The 21064-nt window shown below is 42.3% G+C and overlaps 1 protein-coding gene across 1 annotated transcript in view; it reads left to right on the top strand.

Annotated features, from left to right (window-relative positions):
* The first annotated feature begins 15125 nt into the window (after positions 1–15125).
* Positions 15126–21064, top strand: part of LOC139565503 (phospholipid phosphatase 3-like) — a 38177-nt gene continuing 32238 nt past the window's right edge. Inside the window, exon 1 of the mRNA XM_071385904.1 lies at positions 15126–16019. Within this exon, the coding sequence (XP_071242005.1) occupies positions 15815–16019 (205 nt within the window). The 5' untranslated portion in view covers positions 15126–15814. The remainder of the gene's footprint in view (positions 16020–21064) is intronic.

Here is a 21064-nt window from a genome sequence, read left to right as displayed (position 1 = left end):
CAGCCTTGCTACTGTTATTTTACTGCTGCTCTTTAATTATTTGTAACTTTCATTCTATATTTTTTTACTTATCTATTTTTTACTTAACACATTATTCTTAACTGCATTGTTGGTTAAGGGCTTGTAAGTAAGCATTTCACTGTAATGTACCTTTTGTATTCGGTGCATGTGACAAATTTGATTTGAAGTGTTTTCATGCTTTTGAAGCTCTGTTCCTGTGCAGACTCCCAGTCCCACTGAATTTCTCCTTCCAGCAGTTGTCTCAGTGGTGCGCTGACATCTGAGAGATTTGGGATGAACCTTGTGATGTACTGCAACATTCCCATGAACCTCTGAAGCGCTGCTTTGTCCTCTGGCCCTGGCCTTTCTTGTATTGCTCTGACCTTTTTGCAGGCTGGTTTCAAGTCTACTTTGCTTAACACATGTCAATGTAGAGAATTTCTGTCATTCTGATTTTGCACTTGTCCATATTCAATTTCAAGTTGATGCTTCTCAGTCTGTCTAGTAGCTATCTCAGTTTCCGGTAGTGCTGCTCTGTGTCATCACCCAAGACAAGAATGTCATCCATGATGTTTACTACACCTTTCAGACCTTCCGAATTCTGCGCGAGGCACCTCTGGAGTGGACGCGATTCAGAACAGCAGTCTCTTGAATGAATACCTCCCAAACGGCGTATTGATGTGTAGTCGGGAGCTCTCTTCATCCAGTAGGATTTTCCAGAATCCTTGGTGTGCATCAACCACTGAAAATACCTTAGCGTTGGGCATTTCAGCAACTTCCTCTTCAATGGTACGTAAAAGATAATGTTCTCTCTTGATGGCTTTAAGATCCTGTTGGTCCATGCATACCCATATTTTGTTTGGCTTCACGATTGTCACCAAGCTGTTCATCCTTTCAGAAGGCTCAGTTTGCCTGTCGACAACATATTTTCCATACGGTTCAGTTCCTTTCCAAGTTTTTATTTTAGTGCTACTGGTACCTTTCTGGGTTAGTGAACCACTGGTGTGACGTCTGGGTCTATTTGTGTGTGATGAACTCCTGGAACACATCCAAGTCCTGTGAATGAATCTTCATATTCACCCAAAATGTCAGTCTGTCCTTTGTTCAAGCTTGAATATTCTCTGTATTAAGCCAATTTTCAGACTAGCTGATCTTCCAAGTATTGCAGGTGCATCTTGTTCTATCACTTGACATTCCAGTTCAAACACTTTCTCTTTGTATTTGTATTTATTAGGGATCCCCATAAGCTGCTGCTAAGGGAGCAGCTACTCTTCCTGGGGTCCACACTCATTAAGGTACTTAAATCACACATAAAACAAAATAGAAAACAGTACATCACATAACATTATTACACCACTACATATCTACAATACAAAATGTATAATACCACCATACAACAATATTACTATGTACGTGTGTGTGTATTGTGAGTGCGTGTCTTCACAGTCCCTACTGTTCCATAAGGGGATTTTTATGTTTTATCTTATTCAACTGCTTGCATCAGTTACCTGATGTTGAATAGAGTTCCATGTACTTTAGTTATGGCTCTATGTAGTACTGTGTGCCTCCCATAGTTTGTTCTTGACTAGGGGATTGTGAAGAAACTTGTGGGGTATGCATGGGTGTCCAAGCTGTGTGCAAGTAGTTTAAACAGACACCTCGGTGCATTCAGCATGTCAACACTTACAAAAACAAGTAGTGATAAAGTCAATCTTCTCCACTTTGAGCCATGAGAGATTTACATGCATATTATTAATGTTAGCGCTCCGTGTACATGTATTGGCCACCCGTGCTGCCCTGTTTTGAGCCAATTGTAATTTTCCGAAGTCCCTCTTTGTGGCACCTGACTACATGACTGAACAGTAGTCCAGGTGTAACAAAACTAGAACCTGACTTGTTGATAGTGTTGTTAAGAATGCAGAGCAGCGCTTTATTATTGACAGACATCTCCCCATCTTAGCTACTGTTGTTTTGACCATGACAGTTTACAATCCAGGGTTACTCCAAGAAGTTTAGTCACCAACTTTGTTAAATTTCCACGTTATTTATTACGAGATTTAGTGAATTATTTGTCCCAGATACAATGCTTTTAGTTTTTGAAATATTTAGGACTAACTTATTCCTTGCCACCCATTCTGAAACTAACTGCATCTCTTTAAGTGTTTCAGTGATTTCACTTGCTGTAGTAGCTGATGTGTATAGTGTCTTGGTAGTGGCTTTATTCAAAGCCAGTGGCATGTCATTGGTAAAGATTGAAAAAAGTAAGGGGCCTAGACAGCTGCCCAGGGGAATTCCTGATTTTACCTGGATTATGTTGGAGAGGCTTCCATTAAATAACACCCTCTGTGTTCTGTTAGGCAGGTAACTCTTTATCCACAATATAGCAGGGGGAGTAAAACCACAATACAAGTCTTTCCAGCAGCAGACTGTCAAAAGCCGCAGTGAAGTCTAACAAAATAGCTCCTACAATCTTTTTATCAATATCTCTGAGCCAATCATCAGTCATTTGTATAAGTACCGTGCTTGTTGAATGTCCTTCCTTATAGGCATGTTGAAAGTCTGCCAGTTTGTTAACAGTAAAATAGCATTGTATCTGGTCAAACAGGCTGATTGGTCAGCTATTTGAGCCAGAAAAGGGGACTTTACTATTCTTGGGTAGACAACAATTTTTTCACCTCTTCCACACTAACTGTACGGATTTCAAAATTACAATGCTTGTCTTTCATAATTTGATCAGTTAGACTTGGATGTGTAGTATCAGTGTTTTTTGCTGGCATGTCATGCCTACATTTGCTAATCTTGCCAATGAAAAAAATCATGAAAGTAATTGGCAATATCAGTGGGTTTTGTGATGAATGAGCCATCTGATTCAATGAATAAATTGCCTTTTTGCCCAAAATTTCATTTAAGGTGCTCCAAAGTGTTTTATCATTCTTTATATAATTTATCTTTGTTTAATAGTATAGTTTCGTCTTTTTATTCCGTTGGATATGAAGAAAATTATGAGAGATATTAGAAATGTGAGTTGGAGAATGAGGAAGTGAGAATTGTGTAAGTAAACATAGACGTTCTCAGGAGCAAGAGTAACATTGGCTTTGAGTCTTTGAAAAGGACAGGGATAATCTTGGAGCTTTGTCTTAGTTTATGGGGATTCCAAATGTGATGGAATGAGGAACCATAGCAGTTTCATTGGTTACATAATCATACCGTAGTTCTGTATTCATGGTTGATGTACTACACAGCAACAGATTGCTGGCATGGACGCTTCGAACGTTATAAATTGTAAATAAAATGTATCACTAGCTTGGTTTCCATGCAATTGGTGACAGATTTTCATGCAAATATTCTCAAATCTGCATAAAAACAATATGCGCATTTTCCCAACAGAGATGTTTCCATCAATTGGACTTGCTGCAGATGTCTCTATGTGCTGAGGTATTGCACATATAAATACATTTTGCGGTTAAATTCCCATGTACGCATTTTCAACTCTACTGATGGTTTTCTCACATAAATAATTGCGTTATATAGCGAGTATGCCACTCTGGTTTTGGCATGTTTGCACTAGCTGTCACGATCGTCATGGGAAGAAGTGGACCAAAGCCCAGCGTGGTATGTGTTCATTCTATTTATTTCTTTAATGAACACCGACAACAACAAAACAAATTACGAACCTGACGTTCTGCAGGGCAAAATAACAACCAATGCAAAAATAAGAACCCACAAATGAAAGAGGGGAAAGGACTGCCTAAGTATGATTCCCAATCAGAGACAACGATAGACAGCTGCCCCCCCCCCCCCCCCAAAGGTGCGGACTCCGGCCGCAAAACCTGACTCTAAAGGGGAGGGTCCGGGTGGGCATCCCTTACGGCGGCCCTGGTGGGCTCCGGTGCGGGACGTAGACCCCCCTCCGCCCGCAGATCCCTTCGCTTTGGTGGCGGCCCTGGTGCATGGACCTTCACTGGAGGAACCGGGCCGCAGATCATCGCCGGAGGAACCAGACCACCGATCATCACCGGATCGTCGCTGGAGGCTCCGGACTGGGGGCCGTCGCCAGAGGCTCCGGACTCACCAGGCTGAGGAGACACACTGCAGGCCTGGTTCGTGGAGCAGGCACAGGACTCACCGGGCTGGAGAGACACACTGGAGGCCTGGTTCGTGGAGCAGGCACAGGACTCACCAGGCTGGGGAGACACACAGGAGGCCTGGTCCGTGGAGCAGGCACAGGACTCACCGGGCTGGAGAGACACACTGGAGGCCTGGTTCGTGGAGCAGGCACAACCCGTCCTGGCTGGATACCCACTTCAATCCAGCAAGTGCTAGTCACCAGCACAGGACGCACTGGGCTGTGAAAGCACACTGGAGGTCTGGAGCTTAGAGCTAGCACAATGCCTCCTGGGTGAATCACCACTTTAGCCCTGCACGTTCGAGGCACTGACACAGGACGCACTGGGCTGTGCAGGCGCACTGGAGACACCTTGCGCAGAGCCGGCGCAGGATATACCGGTCCGAAGAGGCGCACTGGAGACCAGGAGCGCTGAGCCGGCACCACCCTTCCTGTCTGGATACCCCTCTTTACGCGGCAGGTACGGAGAGCATGTACTGCACGCACCGGGCTGTGACTTTACACTGAAGGCACGGTGCGTAAAACCGGAAAACATGGCACTGGAACCATGACCAACTCCGCTCGCCCCGCTCGCCAACCCGTGTGCCAATTGGGGGGGTTGCCTCTCGTGCTCCCGACTCTGCCATAACTCCTGATCTATCCGCTCCTCTCTATCTGCCTCCGCCTGTTTCCATTGCAGGCTTTTGTCGCCTGCCATGATCTCCTCCCATGTCCACGATGTCCTAAACTCCCTTCTCTCCCGTGATCAACGCTGATCCTCTCTACTTCCGGCGCCGACCGAGATGGCCGCCTCGCTTCGCGTTCCTAGGAAAATATGCAGTATTTTGTTTTTTTATGTGTTATTCCTTACATTGGTACCCCAGGTAATCTTAGGTTTCATTACATACAGTCGGGAGGAACTACTGAATATAAGAGCAATGTCAACTCACCATCGTTACAACCAGGAATATGACTCTCCCGAAGCGGATCCTGTGTTTTGCCTTCCACCCAATACAATGGATCTGATCCCAGCCGGCGACCCTAAACAAAGACGCCGTAAAAAGGGCAAACGAAGCGGTCTCCTGGTCAGGCTTCGGAGACGGCCACATCGCGCTCCACTCCCTAGCATACTACTCGCCAATGTCCAGTCTCTTGACAATAAGGTTGATGAAATCCGAGCAAGGGTAACATTCCAGAGAGACATCAGAGATTGTAACGTTCTTTGCTTCACGGAAACATGGCTCACTCGAGAGACGCTAACGGAGTCGGTGCAGCCAGCTGGTTTCTTCACGCATCGCGCCGACAGAAACAAACATCTTTCTGGTAAGAAGAGGGGCGGGGGTGTATGTCTTATGATTAACGAGACGTGGTGTGATCATAACAACATACAGGAACTCAAGTCATTCTGTTCACCTGATTTAGAATTCCTCACAATCAAATGTCGACCGCATTATCTACCAAGGGAATTCTCTTCGATTATAATCACAGCCGTATATATTCCCCCCCAAGCAGACACATCGACGGCCCTGAACGAACTTTATCTGACTCTTTGTAAACTGGAAACCACACACCCTGAGGCTGCATTCATCGTAGCTGGGGATTTTAACAAGGCTAATCTGAAAACAAAACTCCCTAAATTCTATCAGCATATCGATTGTGCTACCAGGGCTGGTAAAACCTTGGATCATTGTTATACTAACTTCCGTGACGCATATAAGGCCCTCCCCCGCCCTCCTTTCGGAAAAGCTGACCACGACTCCATTTTGTTGCTTCCAGCCTACAAACAGAAACTAAAACAGCAAGCTCCCGCGCTCAGGTCTGTTCAACGCTGGTCCGACCAATCTGATTCCACGCTTCAAGACTGCTTCGATCACGTGGATTGGGATATGTTCCGCATTGCGTCCAACAACAACATTGACGAATACGCTGATTCGGTGAGCGAGTTCATTAGAAAGTGCATTGACGATGTCGTACCCACAGCAACGATTAAAACATTCCCAAACCAGAAACCGCTGCCATCAATCATGGTCTATATGTGCGCTCTAGCCAACAGCACGTAGTTGGGGCTGTTGGCTAGTGGCCAACAGCGCCAACTACGTGCTGTTGGCTAGAGCGCACATATAGACCATGACGAGATTGTTATTATCATGGACAAAATAGTGAGATTATTGTCAAATGGCAGCCAAGCATCGATTATCATGTCACCAGAAAGAAAACTGGATATTTATTGGAAAGGAGCATCAAGCTCATCACTTTTCACTTTCACCACCCTGTGAAGTTCATTATTTGTTTAATCTGTAGCCTAATAAACTGCATGCTTTCCCGACGAGTGTAGTGGGAGGACCACCCAACATGCTGCATGCTGTGACTCCAAATTTACTTTGATATGATAGTTATTATATCAATATTTGTGCATAAAAGCGTTTCCAACGACATTTATCGCATAATAATTTTTACCGACAGACAAAGATCCCACCTTGTCTAGCATACTGTTTTGTCGACATTTTGGAAAGTTTACAGAAAAATGTTCTGTTTCCATCAGGTGTGTCATTACATTTGTTTATCTGACATGTACTTTACTTTAAAGTTAATGAAAAGCTATTCTGGAGTGTGGCCTATGCTACATGTCGTGTTAATTTTCCCTCGTTCCCTTATTTTTTATGACTACTCTACATGCTGTGGCCATAGTTTATTATGTTGCCATGGGGAGGTGGGGCAGAGAGTCCCTTGTAAAAGACAGTTCATTGTCGATGTCAGTTGGCCTGAGCTCAAACATGACCTTTGGTAGGACATGGTTACCTGTACAAGGCCAGAGTACCATTTATTGGTCCGTGCTATCTGTTTGGGACGTCTGTACCCCATTGAAGTTTACATTTTAAATTGGTTAGGTAAGGGTTATGGTTAAGTTTAGGCTAGGGGTTAAGGTTAGGTTTAGAGTTTATGGTAGGGGCATTCCAAGCAACCTGGATAGCAATGACCCTCTTAGTGGGGTGGACTGACAGTTGATCAGTGTCATCTGAGGTGTGCTGTACTCAGGGTTGGGTAGGTTATTTTCTAAATGTAATCCATTACAGTTACCTGTCACGAATTGTAATCAGAAATGTAACTTTTGGATTACCCAAACTCAGTAATGTAATCTGATTCGTTTAATTTACTTTTGGATTACTTTCACCTTAGAGGCAATAGAAGAAGTCAAAAATGTGTGTCATCAAAGTGGTCTCTGACTTGTGGTCAGACTCGCTCAAGTGGAACAAATTTAAACTTGTACTTTTTGTCAATGCTGAATTTAATATCATTGAGAAAACACAGTACTGGTCAAAAGTTTGGACACACTTACTCCAATTAATATTGGAGTAATATATCTTAATATTTTTACTATTTTCTACAATGGTAGAATAATAGTAAAGACATCCAAACTCTGAAATAACACATACGTAATCATGTAATAAGCAAAAATGTGATATAAAATACCCTTTGCCTTGATGACAGTTTTCACACTCTTGGAATTCTGTCAACCAGCTTCACCTGGAATGCTTTTCCAACAGTCGTGAAGGAGTTCCTGTAGTGAGGTGCGTACTGGCGGCAGAGAAGTCAGGCGCAGGAGAGCGAAAACTGATTTACAACGGTGTCGTTTAATATCCATAAACCATCGTCAACAGAACAATACAATAAATGGGTCAAACAAAACCCGGTAAATACCAGCATACCATGCATAAGAAACAATTACCGACAAGGACATGGGGGGAACAGAGGGTTAAATACACAACATGTAATTGATGGAATTGGAACCAGGTGTGATGGAAGACAAGACAAAACCAATGGAAAATGAAAAGTGGATCAGCAATGGCTAGAAGGTCGGTGACTTCGACAGCCGAACACCGCCCGAACAAGGAGAGGGACCAACTTTGGCGGAAGTCGGGACAGTTCCCACATATGCTGAGCACTTGTTGGCTGCTTTTCCTTCATTCTGTGGTCCGACTCATCCCAAACCATCTCAATTGGGTTGAGAACAGGTGATTATGGAGGCCAGGTCATCTGATGCAGCACTCCATCACTCTCTTTCTTGGTCAAATAGCCTTTACACAGCCTGGAGGTGTGTTGGGTCATTGTCCGGTTGCAAAACAAGTAATAGTCCTACTAAGCACAAATCAGATGGGATGGAGTATCGCTGCAGAATTTTGTGGTAGCCATGCTGGTTAAGTGTGCCTTGAATTCTAAATAAATCACTGACAGTGTCACCGGCAAAGCACCCTCACATCTCCTCCTCCATGCTTCACGGTGGGAAGCACACATGCGGAGATCATCCGTTCACCTACTCTGCGTCTCACAAAGACACGGCAGTTGGAACCAAACATCGAACATATGGACTCATCAGACCAAAGGACAGATTTCCACCGGTCTAATGTCCGTTGCTTGTGTTTCTTGGCCAAAGCAAGTCTCTTTGTCTTTTTGGTGTTTTTAGTAGTGGTTTCTTTGCAGCAATTCGACCATGAAGGCCTGATTCACTCCAGTCTCTTCTGAACAGTTGATGTTGAGATGTGTCTGTTACTTGAACTCTGTGAAGCATTTACTTGGGCTGCATTTTCTGAGGCTGGTAACTGTAATTAACTTATCCTCTGCAGCAGAGGTAACTAGGTCTTACTTTCCTGTGGCGGTTCACAAGAGAGTCAGTTTCATCATAGCGCTTGATGATTTGTGCGACTGCAGTTTTCCTTATTGACTGACCTCCATGTCTTAAAGTAATGATGGACTGTCATTTCTCTTTGCTTATTTGAGCTGTTCTTGCCATACTATGGACATGGTATTTTTTACCAAATAAGGCTATCTTCTGTATACCACCCCTACCTTGTGACAACACAACTGATGGCTCAAACGCATTATGAAGAAAATAAATTACACAAATGAACACCTGCTAATTGAAATGCATTCCAGGTGACTACCTCATGAAGCTCATTGAGAGAATGCCAAGAGCGTGCAAAGCTGTCATCAAGGCAAAGGGTGGCTACTTTGAAGAATCTCAAATATGAAATATATTTTGATTTGTTTAACACTTTTTTTGGTTACTACAATATTCCATATGTGTTATTTCATAGTTTTGTTGTCTTCACTATTATTCTACAATGTAGAAAATAGTAAAAATAAAGAAAACCCTTGAATGAGTAGGTGTGTCCAAACTTTTGACTGGTACTGTATGTTTTTGCAAACATCTTTTATGAATTTAAAGGTAATTCAAGTAGCAATCATCTCTAGTTCTTCAAAAGAATCTGTAATCTGATCACAATATTTTTGATGTAACTGATTCCGTTTTTTTGTAATCATATTACATGTAATGAGTTGGCTGTACTGAGTAGACTACAATATATTAGATTAGGTGTTAGGTGTGTAGTGGTTATCACTAGGGTATGTCAATGTCACTGGATGCAATTAGAAAACTTTTCTGGGGGGGGACTAATTTCCCCCGCACATTGTCTAGGCTATACTCTTAGTTTTGTTCTCAGACATGTAAGCCTGGCAAGCGAGCTTAACTTTAACCACTGCTAAAGCAGTGGAGGCTGGTGGGAGGAGCTATAGGAGGACATGCTCATTGTAATGTCTGGAATGGAATAAATGAATGGTATCAAACTCATCTAACATATGTAATCCACATATTTGACTCTGTTCCATGTATTCCATTCCAGCCATTCAAATGAGCCCGTCCTCCTATAGCTCCTCACACTAGCCTCCACTATGCTGCAGGCTTCTCATCTCTCCTGGCCCACCTATTACACAGTAAATTACTTTCTACAGCCATCTAGTGGCCATTAAAATGACTGCTAACTGCTTTAGGCTCTTCTATTGAAGACAGAGTGAATGTATAACCTTTCTATCTAGTCCACTTGCTGGCGTCTGGAATCATCCCATGACCTTTGAGTCTGACATTTGAAAAGAAAAAGAGAAGTAAAGGTAGACCTGCAGGGGCGGATTGACCATGTGCTGGTCAATTTTTTACCTATTGGGCCTGTCTAACTTAATTTTTTTTCTTCACCTCTACAGATCAATGGTTGAGGGTTTGAAGCTCTATTCAATAAGACAAGGAGGTAATGACACAGACCTGTCAACCTAAATAATATGCTGTTAGTTCCTTATTTTTATTTTGTTTGATCATTCCTTTTCTCACTTGTGTTCGATCATATTTTCCTCTCTCACAATACTGTAGTATGGCTGAGAATGTTACGTGAGAGGAAGTACCCTTGCATGCTATCAGGCTCCTAGCCACGGCTGACTGTAGCATTGCTGAGATTGTTGCATGTGAAGAAGTAACCTTGCATGCCAGGCTCCTTTCCCACAACTGGTGAGGGACATGAGAAACATATTGGCCTGCATGTGAGTAAATGTGTTTGATTCATGAACATAGCTGCCTAGTTTGATGTTTCCTGTGCAAGCAGTTGTAGACCAATCATGTAAAACTACTGCACAAATGTGCAGTTATTTTACCTTGTGTAGTCTGTTTCTAATAAACCTTAATATACAGTTCTGAAAAGAAAGAGGTGACAATTTCTGTACTTCTCACCAGGTGGTGGCACTCTCCTACCGCTTGTACGTGCTATTCCATGCTGTGTAAGGAAAAATCTGAGACTGATCAGAAAGCCTACATTTGAAGGAATTCTCATCTCCAAGACAGTCATAAGATATATGCTAATAACTGTGTTATACCTATACATACCATTTTAGCAGAGACATTCAGGGTTGGAGATGTCCATTGAATATGCGGGTAGGCATAGGGTCTACTGCATGGTCTCCCATTAGGCCTTCACTGACCAGGAAAGTAACTGATGCTAGAGATACATCCATTTATTTGATCAAAGGAAGGATTAGATATTGTTGGGCAAACGGTGACATTTGAAGTGTAGGGCAAAGAGCAACATTTTCTCTCGTTTTTAATTGTTCTAGTTTAAGTAGGCCTGGGAAACATAATGGAATCTCTCATTACACACAAATCTACTCACCCATACTTACACTGACACCACAACACAAACTGCAAACATCCACATCCACATAACATGCACACACTATACTGACACCATACACACACGCACGCGGAAACACACACACGCTGCTGCTACTGTCTAATCTAGCCTGTTGCTTAGTCACTTTACCCCTACCTTTATGTACAGTACATACAGTAGCTACCTCAATTACCTCATACCCCTGCACATACAGTACACTCGTACTGGTACTCCCTGTATATAGCCGTGTTATTTTCTACTCTCTGTATACAGCCATGTTATGTTTTACTCCCTGTATATAGCCACGTTATGTTCTACTCCCTGTATATAGCCATGTTATGTTCTACTCCCTGTATATAGCCACATTATTTTCTACTCCCTGTATTTAGCCATGTTATGTTTTACTCCCTGTATATAGCCACGTTATGTTCTACTCCCTGTATATAGCCATGTTATGTTCTACTCCCTGTATATAGCCACGTTATGTTCTACTCCCTGTATATAGCCATGTTATGTTCTACTCCCTGTATATAGCCGTGTTATGTTCTACTCCCTGTATATAGCCACGTTATGTTCTACTCCCTGTATATAGCCGTGTTATAATCTACTCCCTGTATATAGCCGTGTTATTTTCTACTCCCTGTATATAGCCATGTTATGTTCTACTCCTTATATATAGCCATGTTATGTTCTACTCCCTGTATATAGCCACGTTATTTTCTACTCTCTGTATATAGCCATGTTATTTTCTACTCCCTGTATTTAGCCATGTTATGTTCTACTCCCTGTATATAGCCACGTTATGTTCTACTCCCTGTATATAGCCATGATATTTTCTACTCCCTGTATATAGCCACGTTATGTTCTACTCCCTGTATATAGCCACGTTATGTTCTACTCCCTGTATATAGCCATGTTATTTTCTACTCTCTGTATATAGCCGTGTTATTTTCTATTCCCTGTATATAGCCACGTTATGTTCTACTCCCTGTATATAGCCACGTTATGTTCTACTCCCTGTATATAGCCACGTTATGTTCTACTCCCTGTATATAGCCACGTTATGTTCTACTCCCTGTATATAGCCACGTTATGTTCTAGTCCCTGTATATAGCCACGTTATGTTCTACTCCCTGTATATAGCCATGTTATGTTCTACTCCCTGTATATAGCCATGTTATTTTCTACTCTCTGTATATAGCCGTATTATTTTCTACTCCCTGTATATAGCCACGTTATGTTCTACTCCCTGTATATAGCCATGTTATTTTCTACTCCCTGTATATATTCATGTTATGTTCTACTCCCTGTATATAGCCACGTTATGTTCTACTCCCTGTATATAGCCACGTTATGTTCTACTCCCTGTATATAGCCACATTATGTTCTACTCCCTGTATATAGCCACGTTATGTTCTACTCCCTGTATATAGCCACGTTATTTTCTACTCCCTGTATATAGCCGTGTTATGTTCTACTCCCTGTATATAGCCACGTTATGTTCTACTCCCTGTATATAGCCGTGTTATGTTCTACTCCCTGTATATAGCCACGTTATGTTATACTCCCTGTATATAGCCACGTTATTTTCTACTCTCTGTATATAGCCGTGTTATGTTCTACTCCCTGTATATAGCCACGTTATGTTCTACTCCCTGTATATAGCCATGTTATGTTCTACTCCCTGTATATAGCCACGTTATTTTCTACTCCCTGTATATAGCCGTGTTATGTTCTACTCCCTGTATATAGCCACGTTATGTTCTACTCCCTGTATATAGCCGTGTTATGTTCTACTCCCTGTATATAGCCACGTTATGTTATACTCCCTGTATATAGCCACGTTATTTTCTACTCTCTGTATATAGCCGTGTTATGTTCTACTCCCTGTATATAGCCACGTTATGTTCTACTCCCTGTATATAGCCATGTTATGTTCTACTCCCTGTATATAGCCACGTTATTTTCTACTCCCTGTATATAGCCGTGTTATGTTCTACTCCCTGTATATAGCCACATTATGTTATACTCCCTGTATATAGCCGTGTTATGTTCTACTCCCTGTATATAGCCACATTATGTTCTACTCCCTGTATATAGCCACGTTATGTTCTACTCCCTGTATATAGCCACATTATGTTCTACTCCCTGTATATAGCCACATTATGTTCTACTCCCTGTATATAGCCACGTTATGTTCTACTCCCTGTATATAGCCACATTATGTTCTACTCCCTGTATATAGCCACGTTATGTTCTACTCCCTGTATATAGCCACATTATGTTCTACTCCCTGTATATAGCCATGTTATGTTCTACTCCCTGTATATAGCCACATTATGTTCTACTCCCTGTATATAGCCACGTTATGTTCTACTCCCTGTATATAGCCATGTTATGTTCTACTCCCTGTATATAGCCACATTATTTTCTACTCCCTGTATATAGCCATGTTATGTTCTACTCTCTGTATATAGCCATGTTATGTTCTACTCTCTGTACATAGCCACGTTATGTTCTACTCCCTGTATATAGCCACGTTATGTTCTACTCCCTGTATATAGCCATGTTATGTTCTACTCCCTGTATACAGCCATGTTATGTTCTACTCCCTGTATATAGCCATGTTATGTTCTACCCCCCGTATATAGCCACATTATTTTCTACTCCCTGTATATAGCCATGTTATGTTCTACTCTCTGTATATAGCCATGTTATGTTCTACTCTCTGTATATAGCCACGTTATGTTCTACTCCCTGTATATAGCCATGTTATGTTCTACTCCCTGTATATAGCCACATTATTTTCTACTCCCTGTATATAGCCATGTTATGTTCTACTCTCTGTATATAGCCACGTTATGTTCTACTCTCTGTACATAGCCACGTTATGTTCTACTCCCTGTATATAGCCACGTTATGTTCTACTCCCTGTATATAGCCATGTTATGTTCTACTCCCTGTATATAGCCATGTTATGTTCTACTCCCTGTATATAGCCATGTTATGTTCTACTCCCTGTATATAGCCACATTATTTTCTACTCCCTGTATATAGCCATGTTATGTTCTACTCTCTGTATATAGCCATGTTATGTTCTACTCTCTGTATATAGCCACGTTATGTTCTACTCCCTGTATATAGCTGTGTTATGTTCTACTCCCTGTATATAGCCACATTATGTTCTACTCCCTGTATATAGCCACATTATTTTCTACTCCCTGTATATAGCCACATTATATTCTACTCCCTGTATATAGCCACGTTATGTTCTACTCCCTGTATATAGCCATGTTATGTTCTACTCCCTATATATAGCCATGTTATTTTTATTTGTTATTCACTGTGTATTTATTCCTCGTGTCACTTTTTCTATTTTATCTTTAACTCCGCGTTGTTGGAAAAGGACCCTTAAGTAAGCATTTCCCTGTTAGTCTATACCTGCTGTCTAAGAAGCATGTGCCAAATACAATTATATTTAATTACTAACTTAATTTAATACACATACCACAGTTCATGAAAGCACACTGAAATAAAAATGAATGCAATTAAATAAACTTTTATATATTTCTCTATACTCTTAATTCTCTCTCAAATATAGTATTGATTCTAGCATAACATAGATGTTAACAAATAAAACAAACAAAGATATTAGTGTAAAACAAAAAAGTAAGATAATCAAATTTTATTCGTCACATGCTTCGTAAACAACAGGTGTGCACTAACAGTGAAATTATTACTTACAGGCCCTTCCCTACAATGCAGAGAGAAAGAAAATAGAGAAATAATAGAAAAGTAAAACACATAATAATAGATATGCAATGAGTAACGATAATTTGGCAATATACAAGGGATACCAGTACCGAGTCGATGAGCAGGGTACTTGTGCAAGGTAATTGAGGTAGATATGTACTGTACATAAAGTGACAGATAGTAAACAGTTGCAGCAGTGTATGAGTTGAGTCAGTTAGTGAAAAAATTGTCAATGCAGATAGTCCGGGTAGCTATTTGGTTAACTACTGTATTTAACTAACAAGTGAGGGTGGGTTGTCAGAGGGTGCGACTGGAGCAAAGGAGATATAAACATTTTGCAAAACAAACTGCTGGGGGTCTGCCTAGTTTTGGGGAGGGACAAAATGCGAGGGAACAGGAGGACTGAACAGAAAATAGTCCAACACATGGAGAGGGCATTTGGAATAGTTGAATGAATGACATATGGGCAAGTTTGAAAGTTGACAGACTAATTGAGCAATGCGTGTTTTGCAAGTTATTCTTTTAAAATATTGATTTTGTTGGTTTTAGGGTAACGTATCGTGATGTAACGTGGCTAGCCAGCTACAGTAGTTGAAGACTTTGAACAGAACACGATACAGTGGGACAGTGAGCGCTTTAGCTCGCAACACCTCAGTGAACTGCCAGCTTTGCTTGACTAGCAAGAACACTTCTCTTTCAGTTTATCTTTACTCTTCTTTACGCTGTCGTCGAACTTGTCTTACATTTCACAGATAAGCTTGTTGCTAACGGTTTGATAGGTGTCAAGTTTAACTTTTGTGGTTGTTGGACATGGTTTTCAATAACAGCTAGCTAGCTAAAGTTAGTCAGCCATCATTAATTTGTATTTTTCAACGTTGGACGGACTGAATGTTCACCTTTGGGATACTTAACGTTACTGTCAGTAAACAGCAACAAGACAACATCAACGTTGTATTTTAAACGAGACAATATGCAAAAGTTCAACTCGACACACACTAGTACTCTTCCTCGGGACGCTGAGCTTCAGCAGCGTTTAGCCGACAACGGGGGAGCCGGGGAGGCGATGAAGGAAAACGGCGCTGGGAAGAATCACATCCTTGCAGAACCTGCAGACAGTTCACTCTGTACCAAGAGAAAGATGCTGGTCGCCTTGGATGTTTTCTGTCTGTTTGTAGGTAAGAATTATGGTGAACCCCCGTTGCATATTATTTCACCCTTTTTATTTGACTGAATCTCAACGTAGCAGCATGACATGATTGTCTGCTTTGCATTCATTAAATTCTTAGCCTGTCTCAGTATTTCCATCTTATTTCCGAGGAAATATGCAGAGGTCAATATCATAAACATGAATATAATTAATAGTATGCATGCCACAGGATGGGCAATTATTGCACATAAATCTAGGAGGCTCACTCTCACATTTTGTCCAAGTGATGATAGACGACCATTTAATTAAACGCATTACATTTATTAGCACAAGTAATTAATGAGAAGAACCAACGACAAAGTGCAACAGGTCTAGCAGTTCAACAGGTCACAATACAAGAATAAGTCCTTTCAAAAGCCAATTCAGCACTTAAGCACTGAAGAAAAGCTGGCAGGAGAGTTGTCCCGGGAATTCTTGAGTTCCCATGACAACCATCCATGGGGTTCTCAAGAAAAGAACATTAGAATAAAACATGTTGCTACCACTTTCCTGCTTGTGTTCTAATGCCAAAATTACATTTGTTCATTGTTTGCCTTGCTTCACTACAGCATTATCCCTTGCCAAGTATCTAAACTCCACTGAGTTGAGCACATTCTAGAGCTTTTGAATTGAACCTCCTCGATACTTACCTTGTAGGCCTACCTATGCTTGTCCTTTGTTGCGTGCATTTCTTTGCTGAAATCCATATTTTTTTTTAAAATAAAACGTTAATCAAATACAACCACCGATGTTTTCCTTGTTGAGATTCAATTGGCATTCGCGACTGAGTTTCCATCTTAGAGAACCAAGCAATGAGGAAACAGTCAGTGGTTGTATTTGATTAACGTTAAATAAAAAATATTATGGATTTCAGCAAACAAAGAAAGGCACGCAACAACAGAGGACAAACATAGGTACATGATAAGGGTTTAAGATTTTTTATTATTTTTTAAGTATCGACATATCGCGAGTCAGAGGTTAATTTAAGGAACTCTAGTCTGCACTCAACTCCATGGACGGGTTGAGGCACTTGGCAACAATATCTAATGTGTGCAACAAAGATATTCTGCCAAATTAGGAGGCTATTATATAATTCAATAAAGCATTGGATAATGGCCTAACAGTATGAATGCTGATAGGGTTAGCAGTGTTAAGCCATAATGTGGAACATGAGGCAATATGACAATCACAACGCACCAACACAGAGGGACTATTGGGTTGCTACTTTGTGGTAGTTATCATTGGTTACTCCTCAACTAACATGAGTGAAACACAATTGTGTGCCTAACTACACCCCTGAAATGAAATGGGGTGGGGGTGTCGATCAGCCTCTCTGGTGCTGGCACTATGTGAAAGCAGGGAAGAGTGGTTTGTTTTGAAGTCGTTAACATGACACAAACAGGACTATAAGGTGGAACCCGTCCAGGCAGACAGACAGGTCTGCCAGCGCACCGTTGGCGGTTACGAGCTGCCTGCTGCTTCCCAGACAGACACTGACAGACAGGTTCACTCTCACTGTACAGCCTGTTATTCCTCCTTGCCTGCAGGTATGCTATTGCCTCCTCTTCTGCTAGGTAGTGTAACAGTATAACTTTAGACCGTCCCCTCGCCCCGACACGGGCGCGAACCAGGGACCCTCTGCACACATCAACAACTGACACCCACGAAGCGTCGTTACCCATCGCTCCACAAAAGCCGCGCCCCTTGCAGAGCAAGGGGAAACCCTACTTCAGGTCTCAGAGCAAGTGACGTAACCGATTGAAATGCTATTAGCGCGTACCCGCTAACTAGCTAGCCATTTCACATCCGTTACACTCACCCCCCTTTCAACCTCCTCCTTTTCCGCAGCAACCAGTGATCCGGGTCACGGCACCAATGTAACAGTATAACTTTAGACCGTCCCCTCGCCCCGACACGGGCGCGAACCAGGGACCCTCTGCACACATCAACAACTGACACCCACGAAGCGTCGTTACCCATCGCTCCACAAAAGCCGCGGCCCTTGCAGAGCAAGGGGAAACCCTACTTCAGGTCTCAGAGCAAGTGACGTAACCGATTGAAATGCTATTAGCGCGTACCCGCTAACTAGCTAGCCATTTCACATCCGTTACACTAGCATGCTTGACACTCACCTAAGTGCTTAGGAAGTGGCTGGTAAGTGCCAGACAGAGACTGACTGGCCCAGAGTCAGAAGATGGGAAGGAAATATACTTTTTCAGTTCTTAGCTCAGCCTAATGAGAACACGTGGGCTGGTGTTGACTTTCCTTATCCCTGGCTGCTGGTTGCATTGCAACACTAGGATTGACTCAATCACCGGGTTGCATGCTTGAAAGAACATGAGTGAGAGGAAGTGAGAGATTTAGAAAGTGTCTTTTTAAAGTCTCTCAAGACAAAGCGCAGCATGGCATGCTTGCCATCATCTTCCACAATTCACTACCATCATCTCTGGTATCATCATCTTCCCCCATTCACCACCATCACCTCTGGTATCATCATTTTCCCCCATTCACCACCATCACCTCTGGTATCATCATCTTCCCCCATTCACCACCATCACCTCTGGCATCATCATCTTCCCCCATTCACCACCATCACCTCTGGTATCATCATCTTCCCCCATTCACCACCATCACCTCTGGTATCATCATCTTCCCCCATTCACCACCATCATCTCTGGTATCATCATCTTCCCCCATTCACTACCATCATCTCTGGTATCATCATCTTCCCCCATTCACCACCATCACCTCTGGTATCATCATCTTCCCCCAGTCACCACCATCACCTCTGGTATCATCATCTTCCCCCAGTCACCACCATCACCTCTGGTATCATCATCTTCCCCCATTCACTACCATCACCTCTGGTATCATCATCTTCCCCCATTCACTACCATCACCTCTGGTATCATCATCTTCCCCCATTCACTACCATCACCTCTGGTATCATCATCTTCCCCCATTCACCACCATCACCTCTGGTATCATCATCTTCCCCCATTCACCACCATCACCTCTGGTATCATCATCTTCCCCCAGTCACCACCATCACCTCTGGTATCATCATCTTCCCCCATTCACTACCATCATCTCTGGTATCATCATCTTCCCCCATTCACTACCATCATCTCTGGTATCATCATCTTCCCCCATTCACTACCATCACCTCTGGTATCATCATCTTCCCCCATTCACCACCATCACCTCTGGTATCATCATCTTCCCCCATTCACCACCATCACCTCTGGTATCATCATCTCCCCCCATTCACCACCATCACCTCTGGTATCATCGTCTTCCCCCATTCACCACCATCACCTCTGGTATCATCATCTCCTCCCATTCACCACCATCACCTCTGGTATCATCGTCTTCCCCCATTCACCACCATCACCTCTGGCATCATCATCTTCCCCCATTCACCACCATCACCTCTGGCATCATCCTCTTCTGGCATCAGCCTTGTTAATTTAGTAGGAAGTAGGCAGTAGGAAGTTCTCTCATTCATTTATATGCAGATGATACAGTCTTATACTCATCTGACCCCTCCCCGGATTTTGTGTTAAATGCTCCACAACAAAGCTTTCTTAGTGTCCCAACAAGCTTTCTCTACCCTTAACCTTGTTCTGAACACCTCCAAAACAAAGGTCATGTGGTTTGGTAAGAAGAATGCTACTCTTCCCACAGGTATTATTACTACCTCTGAGGGTTTAGCGCTTGAGGTAGTCACCTCATACGAGTACTTGGGAGTATGGCTAGACGGTACACTGTCCTTCTCTCAGCACATATCAAATCTGCAGGCTAAAGTTAAATCTAGGCTAAAGTTAAATCTTGGTTTCCTCTATCGTAATTGCTCCTCTTTCACCCCAGCTGCCAAACTAACCCTGATTCAGATGACCATCCTACCCATACTAGATTACGGAGGCAGGTAAGGGTGCTCTCGAGCAGCTAGATGTCCTTTACCATTCGGCCATCAGATTTGCCACCAATGCTCCTTATAGGACACATCACTGCACTCTATACTCCTCTGTAAACTGTTCATCTCTGTATACCCGTCGCAAGACCCACTGGTTGATGCTTATTTATAAAACCCTCTTAGGTCTCACTCCCCCCTATCTGAGATATCTACTGCAGCCCTCATTCTCCACATACAACACCCGTTCTGCCAGTCACATTCTGTTAAAAATCCCCAAAGCACACACATCCCTGTGTCGCTCCTCTTTTCAGTTCACTGCAGCTAGCGGCTGGAACAAGCTGCAACAAACACTCAAACTGGACAGTTTTATCTCAATCTCTTCATTCAAAGACTCAATCATGGACACTCTTACTGACAGTTGTGGCTGCTTTGTGTGATGTATTGTTGTCTCTACCTTCTTGCCCTTTGTGCTGTTGTCTGTGCCCATTAATGGTTCTACCATGTTTTGTGCTGCTACCATGTTGTGTTGCAACCATATTGTTGTCATGTTGTGTTGCTGCCTTGCTATGTTGTTGTCTTAGGTCTCTCTTTATGTAGTGTTGTGTTGTCTCTCTTGTCGTAATATTTGTCCTATATTCATATGTTATTTATTTTTATTTATTTATTTAAAAAATCCCAGCCCCCGTCCCTGCAGGAGGTATTTTGACTTTTAGTAGGCCGTCATTGTAAATAAGAATTTGTTCTTAAATGACTTGCCTAGTTAAATAAAGGTTAAATTAAATAAATAAAAATAAAAATTTATTTTTGGTTCTTTCTTGATAGATATGATTGGCGTCACTATCATCAGCTATATTGTGAATTAACAGTATGCTTTGTCTCTAGTTGTCTCTGTCTCAACTCCAACAGTATGTCGTGTCTCTAGTTGTCTCTGTCTCAACTCCAACAGTATGTCGTGTCTCTAGTTGTCTCTGTCTCAACTCCAACAGTATCCTTTGTCTCTAGTTGTCTCTGTCTCAACTCCAACAGTATGTCGTGTCTCTAGTTGTCTCTGTCTCCTCTCCAACAGTATGTCGTGTCTCTAGTTGTCTCCTCTCCAACAGTATGTCATGTCTCTAGTT

This window comes from Salvelinus alpinus, chromosome 36, assembly GCF_045679555.1.
Source record: "Salvelinus alpinus chromosome 36, SLU_Salpinus.1, whole genome shotgun sequence".
In the NCBI taxonomy this organism is placed as follows: Eukaryota; Metazoa; Chordata; class Actinopteri; order Salmoniformes; family Salmonidae; genus Salvelinus; species Salvelinus alpinus.
The sequence above is the reverse complement of the archived record's forward strand: the minus strand, read 5'-3'. Positions and strand labels throughout refer to the sequence as shown.